This window comes from Papaver somniferum, chromosome 5, assembly GCF_003573695.1.
Source record: "Papaver somniferum cultivar HN1 chromosome 5, ASM357369v1, whole genome shotgun sequence".
NCBI lineage: Eukaryota > Viridiplantae > Streptophyta > Magnoliopsida > Ranunculales > Papaveraceae > Papaver > Papaver somniferum.
In genome coordinates this window covers 187,614,007-187,625,499 of record NC_039362.1, presented here as the reverse complement: position 1 = coordinate 187,625,499, position 11,493 = coordinate 187,614,007, and the positions used below count along the sequence as shown (strand labels likewise).

Sequence of the window (11,493 nt, the reverse complement as noted above, 5' to 3'; positions counted from 1 at the left end):
GATACACCACTGATGTCAATCTTTTGGGAACAGCTCTTCATAGTCCGATTATAAACATATACACTTACAAATCTTCTCGGAGTCGGATCAATATTGGCGGGGATTTGTGATGGTATGATTATTTCATCAGTTCCTTGGACTGGAAATAATGCCCTTCTTGAAAGGGAGAAGGAAGCCATATAGTTTCCTCGGTCCAATTTGTTGTCATCCTCTTCTCCTTGTAACTATCATCAGATATCCATAACTTTATGACATACTCATCCACACTATCCTCTAAAGCCATGTGTCCATCTATCTGTAATAAATATTTTGCCCGCCGATCAGAATCCCATTTCGCAGTCCCAGGAGAACCAACGATGAAGGTGGGCAAGTATATCTTGTACTGATTTGTCATCAAGACGGTTTGAAAGTGTTAATTGGTTTTTTCCCTCATCCATATTTTCTTCTAGATACAATTTAACAAAGAACCCTAATTAAGATCAAATCTTACTGATTCGGAAACGCACCTATGCAAAAACAACTGCTCCTTTATATTATGGTTGAGAGCAGAAGAGGTCCTAAATATAGAAGGTTCCCAATATATACATTAGTCCGGGCCGGCCCGAGACGTCCGGCCAGGTCCTAAATTGATTACCAGGGAAACTCCTCCTGGGTTCAGCAATAACAGGCCAACAAACGCTGATTTGAACTGCTTGCATCTCAGGCTAAGTTTTAGCATTTTTTTTTCCGAGGAATTGCTTGATAGAGTAAAAATCCGAAGGAATTCAAGTCTAATCAACAATCAAAACTTCAAAGTTTAGTTTGTGTCAAGAAAGCGGTTTTAAGGACCAAGTGATATAATTTTAACTTTAAGCACTGTGTACTGCAATATGGTCTCTTTAAGAAGTGTCAAAATCTGGCCAGACTCAATAGCTTTCTTTAGTCTCTAAAAGTGACCATAGAATGTAGAGCTAATGGTGGTCTTTAAGCTTGAGACTAATTTTACTATCTGCAGTCTAGAAGGTGGACAATTGGACTGAATGTTCAGAATGCAAACATCTATAAATATCAGTTTCATGAAGGAGCCATTAAGTTCTAACAACAAATGTAGGACTCACTCTGATTCAATAAGAAAGATGAGACAAATCCAGCCCATGAATCCGTCTATCAAAATTCTGAGTCAAGACATGTTACATGTGCAATATGTAAAGAGGAGATATGACTTATCAGAGTTACCTGTTCTGGAATTCAGAAATTATCTTCTGAAGCAAGAGTAGAGAGATATGCACTATTTTTCTTCATGAATGGACCAACTAAACACCACCAAAATTATTTGTACGAGAAACAATAAGGTTCTGGTTTACCACCCGAAGAATACTCAGCATGCTTATACTGATGAAATTGATATGCATCTCTTACAGTTATTTTGTGGCTGATAGATGGACGCAGCACTCTGTACACTTTCAACGTATCATTACTTGAATAGGTCTCCCTTGTGATGGACTCATGTATCGTTACAACCACAGGTTCCTCATCAAGAAAGAAAGGTGAACAACTGACTTTCCTTCTTTCACATCTCACGCGAGACAGTTTTGGAACTCCATCAGTCTACCAATTCCTCAGTTGGATCCAAGACTGACCAGAGGACTTCTTAACTCCTTTATTTTGCATCAAACTTCTAATCTCAGCTGCATCTTCCCACCTGTGATTTTCTGTTGAGATGTTCGATAGCAGAATATAAGACCCAGCATCATTTGGTTCCAAATGAAGCAGTTTCTCAGAAGCCCATGCCGCCAGTTCCGCATTTTTATGAACATTGCAAGCAGCTAAGAATGCTTTCCACACCGGAATTAGATGGGAGATACTGTTTTCTTGTATGAACTCCTTCGCTTCATTTAAATTTCCTTCTCGTCCTAATAGATTAACCATACAAGTAAAATGTTCCAGTCCAGGAACTATCCTGTAATCTTCTTTCATCATTCTGAAGTATTTTTTACCTTCTTCAACTAACCCCGCATGGCTGCACCCAGATAAGAGTCCTAGAAAACTAATATCATTTGGCTTAATCCCTTCCTTCAACATAAGCTCGAAAACCCGAATCGCCTCTCTGCCTTTCCCATGCAATCCACAGCCAGATATCAATGACGTCCATAGTACAGTATTCCTCGTAAGGCTACTTTCAAAGAATACCGATATAGCATCATCCAGGCTTCCACATTTAGAGTACATATCGACCAATGCAGATACTAAGAAGACATTAACTTGGTGCCCTAGTTTCTTAAGGAAAGCATGGAATTCTGTACCTTCCTCCAAACATGCTGCATCAGAACAGGCTGAAACTACACTTGTTAGGGTGAACTGATTTACCTTAACTCCTTCACGAACCATCTCGCGGAAGAGCTTAAAAGCCTCTTTAGTGTTAACCTTCTGAACATACCCAGAAATTAACGAGCTCCACGAAACCGTATTCTCTATCTGACACTGCAGCAGGTGTTGAGTTTTACTGAAAACAAATGAAGCTTTTCTCATTTCGCTGCATTTGCAGTACATGTCTATTAGTGAATTTCTTATAAAATTATCTTGATGAAATCCAGTTCTTAGTAATTGACTATGAATCTGTTTTCCTAAGTCCAACATCGACAGAGAAGCAGCTAAGAGTAAGGCAATGGAGAAAGACCTTTCATTGAACAGACACCCACTTCCCCTCATCTGACACAGAAGCTCTAAAGCAACTTCATTGAACCCATTTCTCATTTGCCCAACAATTATCGTGTTCCAACTTGCAACATCTTTTACAGGCAATCTTCTAAATAACTCAATTGATTTCTCTGTATCTCCAATTTCTAAATACCCAGCAATCATAATATTCCACGACACCGTATCCTTCTCATTCATCAATTCAAACACTCTACTCGCACAATCAAAAGCTCCACATTTAACGTAAAAATCAACAATAGAATTCTCTGAAGAAACATCTAATTCAACCCCACTTGCAATGATCCATCCATGAATCGCCTTACCAATTTTCAGACTCATGATACTGGCACGACAGTTCATAATACAAGATAACGTATAACAGTTCGGGAAAATACCTTGAATTTGCATTTGCTTAAAAAGATCCAAAGAAACTTCATGTCGTCGCACCCCAGCAAAACCTTTAATCAGAATAGTCCATGTTCTAACATCACGATCAGGCATTTCGTCGAACAACTTTTGTGCACCGCAGAGGTCACATTTTCTCCCATACAAATTCAAGAGATGGTTGCAGTATTGAAGATCTCCTATGAAACCAGTCTTTATTGCTTCTCCATGGAGTCTATTAACATCTACCGTATTATGGAAACTTTTATCTGTTTGAGTTTGGAAATGGGGAGTAGAAGTGTATGTTCGGTGGAGAATTGGAAAAAGAGGGAATTTCGAAATTCTGGTAGTACTAACGGTCGAAATCCTCAGGGCAGTGGATACCGACATACCGGCTTCTCGAACTAGGAACAGCTTCAGAAGGTTTAAGCATTTAAAAGCAATTTCTGTCCATAATGGGCCTTTGTAGACGACTTGTGATCTCAGATAGTGCATTTTGAGTTGCTATGAATGGCACCCAACCATTCATGGAGAAAAGCTTTATACAACGCGGAGTCCGGCTGAAACAGCAATTAAACAGGCCCGACTAGGAAGAGTTTTAATTTTGACACAGCAAACACGTACCGTGATTGCTTATTTAGTCGAAGAGTTTTAGTTTTAGGCTGGATGATGCAAGACAAGGAAAGGGGTACAAGAGATAATGAGTCGAGCAAAAACTTTAACTTCTTCACTGTGATACAAGCATAAGAAACAAAGTGAAAGTACATATGCTAAGACAACCATAAATAAAAATGGTAAGCTAACTGCTACATATAAAGTTTTCGTAAAAAAGAAAAAGAAAGATTATGGGTATTGATTGCATCATTTGCAATAAATCAGTTCAGTATTGAGTTGAAATTACATTGGGGGATAGAAATAAGATGACAAAGAGAAGCCGAGGAAGAGTAGGCCGCCAACCATTGCAACTGTTCCTTGTGAGATCTTCGAAGCCAACATGCTTCCTCCAACTACAGCTATTGATGTGCAGATTGTGTGACCTATACATGCTCCAACAGCTACCCCAACTGCGTTTTTATGAGTCGCTAGCTGCGGGCATGAAAATTGCATAACAATCAATGACACTTTCTAAATGATGCACAGTTGAAAATTAGACTTCTTCAACCATAATTGAGTGAAATTAGATTTTATACACAAAAATTACGCTACCGACTAAAGCAAGCATATACAAAAATAATTCAAATTCTAAGCAGAGAAATCTTACAGCGATTGTAGCAATCTGACTGCGATCACCCCATTCAGCTAGAAATGTCAGAATAAAAGACTGCACAAGAAAGTAGACATGGAAAACTCTAATCAGAAACGATTACACTGGTAAGATAATGTGATGAACTTCTTTTGCTATCAAAAGCTAAAGGATAATCCTTATAAAAGCTTCCAAACTCTCAAGCAGATGTTGAATGGAGAAAAGTAACTGCGAAACCATAATAGCATTTGTGTATACCTCTAAGAAGATTGGAGTTAGAAATCTTGATAAAAATCGGCGAAAAGTTGATTTTCCTTGCCCCCCTTCCAACTTCTCTTCTACCTATAACGATAAAAGGAAACTCATACAGATAAGGATCAAAAGTGAAAGCAACAGTATATGTGTTGAACAAGTAAATCAAGCATTAACAGACTTCGTCTAAGCATCTAAAGAAAAGTTGCAGAGTTTCTTTGTAAGCAAACTTCAACAGTTTGTACAACTTCCACAAATACAAGAATGCAATCAGAAGTTTAAGAATCAGAAACATACTTCTTCTATTTCCTTCTTCTGATTTGCCTTTTCTGATCTCCAAGCAATGTAAAGAAGACGTAACCCAAAAAATGCATAGAGAACTGGATATATGACAGCATAAAACAACCATTAAACCAAGTGCTACGACTAACAGACTACCAGTGCAGTTGTTGGACTAACACTAAATTGGGCCAGGCACCCAACATAAATAAGCAACAGCCAACCATCCTCAAACGGTTAAAGTAAATACCTGTAGCTGCACTGTTAGTGTGCTTCCTCGATATCAGATTTGGCACTATCCGACCAAGTCCAGTAGAAAGCACCTACAAATACAGGAGTTTGACATTCAGAGTACAGAACATTGACAGGGAATCCAATTAACAACCAACTAGGAGAAGGTACCAGCCAGGACCTGCATAATTGGCAGACCCATGCATGCTTCTTTTTTTTTGCACGATCAATTAGGTTTTATATATTAACAAAAAGAGTAGTTACAATCAAAACTGAAGCACCATTTCCAGAGCCACAAGAAACAAAAAGAAGAACTTAGAGACTGAACAGAAAATTAAGGAAACAACCAGAAATGACTAAAAGAATCTATAGTACTTCATGTAAGGAACTTCTAAGATTTAATAAGAAATGAAGCCTGATGTCGAAAACTTCAATTTCACTCATTGCAAGGCCACCTCCTTTCTTTCCTAGCTTATCTGCAGAGAAGTTTAATTCTCTGTAACTATGGACAAATTCAATTTCTGTCAAACTATCACAAATTCTCTACCATCCTGAAGTAGCAAACCAAGGTAATTTCTTGTGTTAAGAATGCTGCAATTGTTGCCTTGGAATCTAAATGAATACTCATATGTTGACATTGGTTTAACGCTGCCCATTCTTGCAACACCGGCAAAAAAAGAAGAAAAGAAGAATCGGATCAAGAAAAAAAGGGCATTGCTGCTTCACGCCCATCAGAAATTAGAAGTTCTCTTACCGTCATCACGAACAATGCAGAAAGTGCACCAGACAGAACAATCGACTTTGGATGGCGCATAGCCATTAGTGCTGCTATAATAAACGTTTCATCTCCAATCTAGCAGAAATGGGGGTATCAACATCAGATCAAAATACAAGCAAATATGCATTGGTTAAGCAAGGAATTATATTAAACGTCTTCTTTCATTTACTCAAGATTTACAACACACGTCTAGCAAGTTGGAATAAATACGAACCCTTACAGAACAGATTATAACAAAAAGCTAAAAATATTATCTGTACATTTGAAGAGATCTGATGGATAAGCAGAATTCATTCTCAAGTAATTCATTTTCGCATTGGTATACAAGTTACAACTCTACAGCAGAAAGTCTACATGCATAAAGACCCATATAGTCATTGACTAATCAAACCTAGAGTTCGGACTTCAGAAACAAACTTCCAACAAAATGAGCCTCTAAGAAATGATTCAAGGTCCTTTCTTCAAGGCACCAAATCCCTAATTAAAAGTGCACAACAAGTGGCACTCACTATCTAAAATCACATCAACTTGTTTTCTTTCAGTTTTCTATTCTCTGAAATGTCCAAAAGAAGGAAACGAATTTGGCAGTCAATGTAGACCTTTAATACAATATTTCGAACATGTCTGTCCACGGTGTCAAACTATTCCGCAAATGATCAATTAAAAACTGGTTCAATTAACGAGACATTTAAGGAAAAATAAAATGTTACCTAAGACAATTCTAGTAACTTTGAGATATATCACATGGACACAACCAACAATAAGGCCATGCAACCAATTCCTGCATGATAAAGAAAATGCGAAAATCATAAATGTGTCCAGAAACCTACCTCGCTAACTAGGATCATAGACAAACTGGCAAAGAAAGCATCAAAGACTCCAAGACCATCAGATCCCGCAAATTCACCAACTCCAACATCCCCAAGCACATCATTGATATCATTCTTGTTGTTGTTGTTGTTTACATTATCAAGTGGGTCTAATACTATCTGATGATCAACAATTTCAAACAATGAATAACCAAACACAAAATCAAAAACATTCCACACTACTAATTTTACTTACTTTACTACGGCGACCTAAGTCTTTAACAGATCCCTTTGGCAATTCCTTATTCGATTCTTCCACTTCTGTCTCCTACACAAATTTAAAAATCACACACAGAAATTAACCCTAATTTCATGATTAATTTATTAAAAAAAAAAAGGAGGTGGATCCAAGAGAAATGTAGAAATTACCTGAGCAAAAACAGGAACTGAAATCAAGAGAAAGAGGAAAGCATAGCATAACACATTCAGTTCTCCAGGTCTTCTTCTACGCGAATCCATAACTACCACCGGCAAGACGACCTCCGGAATTAGAGATCGAAGAAGAAGTAGAAATGAGAAAGAAGAAGAAGTCAGAAAGAGAGAGAGATCCCGTGTTTTGTCACACGGAATCGCTTTCCAAAATACGCACCACCCACTGGAGTCGATTATACGAAATACGGATCTGATGATGATACACAGTCTTCTTTTTCTTTGACTTAATTTGGGGTGGAATCAACTAATATTCGTCATGCTTGTGGTTGGATTTTTGGAGTTCGGTAATGAAATGTCACCGACACTACTGGAACTGGAAGCCACTACGAGGAGTGAGGAGAGGACCACCACTTCGGCGTTCCTTCCTAAATATCCGGTGGATGCAACGACTTTATTGGCGTGTAGAAAAATGGGCTTTGCGATCTAGAAATTTGTGATGTCATCCAAAATTTACTCTTCCTTTTACCACATGACTCAAAATTTCATGGATGCCAATTTACCGAGGTGGTATTTAGTATCCTCTTTGGTAAATCTGATATCCCCTATCAACAAGGCTGTAAAAATGAAGCCAACACAGTTCATTCATATTGTTCTTAAAAATCAGACAACAAACTAATCTATAATGCATAAACTTAAGGTCCATTTTTAAAATGGAAATCTTCTTCTTAACAAAATAACAAAGTAAAAAAAATAAAACAAAGCAGCAGGAATACTTCTTCTTAAACAAAATATTCATTCTAATAAATGAAGCTTTAATAGAGTTCACTCACATTGCTCTTAAAATCAAACAACAAACTAATCTACAATGCATAAACTTAACACATGATTTGTAAACACACATTAGGCTTTCACTTAAACACACATTAGGCTTTCACTAAACCTATTGAACTCCTGATAAGAAGAGACACACAGCCGATCTACAAAATTATTTCAATTAAAAATACAATCAGAAAAGGAACTAGTATGAATACTCACCAGAAATAAGAAGAGTTCAGATCAAATCCAAAAAAATCAACTCCAATCTCCAAATATCAAATCAACTCCAATCTTGGAATATCAAATCTTCGTAAATTTGATCTTTAATTCCGAAATCAACTCCATCAAATCCAATAAATTTTCGAAAAACCAAAATCACATCTGTAAATCGAATCAGTCTTCTAAAACCAGAAATCAAATGCATAAAACCATAATTACTCTTCGTAGCAATCACTTCCTAATTAATCTGCTATAAATCGAGTGAATCTTCGTATCAAAACCAGAATCAGTCTTCGTAAACCTTAGCAATGGTTCTGGAGAAGCAGATGAAGTAGGAGAGAGAAAATAAAAATGAAATTGATTCTGGTTTTCATATGGTAGTGAAAGAGTATTTTAGTAACAAAAAAAAAATTGGGTGGGTGAACAAAACCCTAGGACCAAACGTTAATTTTTTGGACCAAATTATAAAAGATATTTTTAAAAATGACCACAGCTGACTCAGTTAACTGAACCAAACCCTCTCTAATATATTATTTATATGACCTATAGGTATTTCCTACCATCTGGAATCCCCTTCTTAAAACACCAATTTCATCTTCTAATTCATCTTTGAATTCTTCCAGAAACCCTAACTAATCAATCACTCAAATTCTTGATTCTGTCTTCAGTTTAATAGTTAAATCTCCCAAACCCTAACTTCGGATCTAGCACAAACCCTTAAATTCATCTTCGAATTCTCTAATCGTCTTCCTTTTTAATTTACTCATCGATAACACCTAATTTTTCGATTACAACTCTTCCTTTTGAACTCAAGATAAAACCTAACTTTCGATTCTCTTTAAATAACATCTCTCCTTCTTTTCTTGATCAGCCGATAACAATAATAGCACCAGCAATCGACTATTTAAGTTTTCCCTAAGTTTCTTTATGATTTCGACCTGAGAATCATCTCACAAAATTGCCGGAGGCGATGAACAGAAGAAGAAGAAGATGATGATGATATCTTCTTCGTTTGGTATCCGAATGACACGTTCGAGCAGTCCATTCTTGCTTTGTCACATATTAAATTTTTTTGGGGTTTCTTGAGTGATAGCAAGTTTGGGGAATTTCTACAATTCTAGGACCACTTAACTTTGATAAAAATGAATAAAAATCATGTAATTTATTTAGTTTTTCAAGTCTAAATGTCCATGATATCGAATTGGATGAACGGATGGCATGATGAGGCCTGGGGGAAGCATTTCCGTTGCAGTATCTCTGCTAGTTATGATTTATATTCTGGATCGTTGTTTCCTATAAGGTATTGATACGTCGTTCCTTGTAGATCGACGTTGAGCAAACAACGCCTGCAGCAGAAGCAAACCAATACGATATGCCTCTGCAATGGCAAGCTCAGATTCCATCTCGAAGGAATGCCACAGCGAGTCCTCACTTTTAAAGTGATGCAATGGCATACGAAGCACGTCCAATAGGTGTGCAAAACATCCCTCCCGAAGGACACGACAATAACCAATAATATACCAACATCAATTTGCAACATTGGAGAAGCCGAGATTGTGAGTTTCTTTGTTTAACACTTACCAGTATTATGGTTGTTGTGTTACTTGTGTAACCATTTTTCTCCACCATGATGATGTTATGTTGTTACAGGTTAAGAAAGACTGCAATTGTGTCCATTATTTTATGTTTGATTATGGATAGACTCCAATTAGAAATTGGGGTTTCGTTTAATTGATTGTTCTAAGAAATGTGAATTTCCTTGTTCTGCAGGTGCCATAAAGAATAAATTTTATCTTAAATTTTTGAGTTGTTGTCGGTGATCCTAAATTGTGAAAAGAATGGATGTGAGATGTTGTCAGTAATCCAAAAATATAAAAACAATGGATGTCTACACTGAGCGAGGGAAAACCTCAGAGTTAGCTAGAGGATAAACTGGTTATAGAGGTGGCCATGGTTAGATAGGGTCGAGGAATAATATCTGCCGGCTATGGAATTTAACCCATGTCGCCAAAACAAATGTAATGTTAGTCAGGGACGGTCAAACCTATGTTTAATTTTGTGGTAACCAATGTAGTTAATATCGGATATCGGTTTATCTCGGCCAGGACCGATACACTGGTACGATTTTATATCGGGGATATTATCGTTGAAATATCGGTATAATATCGGTTTTAGATTTAGAGACTATAATTTTATATTAAACATTTTCTCCACACATTTTCGGATAAGATATAATAGATAACATCAATTTTATCAAACAAACAAAAGAGTAACTTTAGTAACTTGCTTCGAGAGCTACATGCACCTCTACTACCATCTGGAAGACTTTCTTCGCCAAAATTACCCTTAAACTTTATAGAAAACGATCAATACCGTCTCATATCGGGAATTGTAGGAAAATTTCGTATCAACCGATACGACCGATATTTGACCGAAACGGCCGATATTCGACCGATACGGCCGATATTATCGGGAGAATATCGTATCCCCGATATCCTTCTTATTGTATCGTTCTGGGCCGATATCCGAAATATCCCCGATATATCGGCCGATACGGCCGATATTGACTACATTGGTGGTAACCAGTAAGGTTAAGATTCAATTTGGTTGGGCCAAAGCATAATCTCTACCGTCCAACATCATGAACGATCTCACCCGCTCTTTGACCAGGATACATATACACCACCTTTCCGTAAAACATTGATATTTTTTCTTCTGATTGCTGATATCCAAACACATTATAACTCCAAGGTATATATGAAGAAGTTTTGGACATCACACGATAATAACTTACCGATAACAAATTTTACTTTTTGTTTGAAAAACATATCAAATTCAAACTTTCAAGATTAAGAATAAAGAGCTGAATTTACGGACAACACCATATGAAGTTAATTTGAGAAAAAAAATGAAAAGAAAAGGAAAGTCAATAATCGATAAAACCACTGTTGATTGCTTTACTTCACGGTAAGGCCAATGTTGTACTTCAAAGCTTCAAAAGAAGACTATTGACCTTCGACCAACAGGTAAAACCCATTTTCAACACAATGAGTACAAAGTGTATTTATTCTTAGGCTTATTCCTATGCACATGCTAAAAAAAAATTGTTTGGCATATCAGGTGGGATGGCAAACGAATTGCGCCACTATGGGAAAACCACGGAGCGGCAAAGATTCTTGCGAGCGATATTATCTAAAACGCCAGTGATATACAAAATATCGGCGACGTCATAATTCTCATCGCGCGGTATAAATGCTACCGCTGGCGATATTAAGATTATCGATCAGTAGGTATTCTGGAACAACTATTTCCCCTTGTTGATTCCTATATATACGCCCTTGTACTTCTCCAAGTTAGTCACACCTAATTCTACA

At 37.1% G+C, this 11,493-nt stretch overlaps 2 protein-coding genes across 2 annotated transcripts; both read right to left on the bottom strand.

Annotated features, from left to right (window-relative positions):
• Positions 1-1,070: 1,070 nt before the first annotated feature.
• On the bottom strand, positions 1,071-3,577 carry LOC113283983 (putative pentatricopeptide repeat-containing protein At1g68930). Its single transcript, XM_026533367.1, has one exon. It carries the CDS (start codon positions 3,553-3,555, stop codon positions 1,588-1,590), a length of 1,968 nt encoding a protein of 655 aa, XP_026389152.1. The 5' UTR covers positions 3,556-3,577; the 3' UTR covers positions 1,071-1,587.
• A 184-nt stretch (positions 3,578-3,761) lies between these two features.
• On the bottom strand, positions 3,762-7,618 carry LOC113283984 (GDT1-like protein 4). Its single transcript, XM_026533368.1, has 9 exons — positions 7,082-7,618; positions 6,909-6,980; positions 6,674-6,832; positions 5,820-5,918; positions 5,085-5,157; positions 4,853-4,935; positions 4,562-4,645; positions 4,322-4,381; positions 3,762-4,146 (listed from the first exon to the last, which is right to left on the bottom strand). The coding sequence occupies exons 1-9, from the start codon at positions 7,169-7,171 to the stop codon at positions 3,958-3,960; spliced, it is 909 nt and encodes a 302-aa protein (XP_026389153.1). The 5' UTR covers positions 7,172-7,618; the 3' UTR covers positions 3,762-3,957.
• Positions 7,619-11,493: the final 3,875 nt, after the last annotated feature.

Coding starts and splice junctions, on each gene's coding strand:
- LOC113283983 (XM_026533367.1), bottom strand. CDS start 3,555: ATGCACTATCTGAGATCACAAGTCGTCTACAAAGGCCCATTATGGACA.
- LOC113283984 (XM_026533368.1), bottom strand. CDS start 7,171: ATGGATTCGCGTAGAAGAAGACCTGGAGAACTGAATGTGTTATGCTAT. Junction 5,919..6,673: donor CTATGATCCTAGTTAGCGAG/GTAGGTTTCTGG, acceptor CATTTCTGCTAG/ATTGGAGATGAAACGTTTAT. Junction 4,646..4,852: donor AGAAGAAGGAAATAGAAGAA/GTATGTTTCTGA, acceptor TTATCGTTATAG/GTAGAAGAGAAGTTGGAAGG.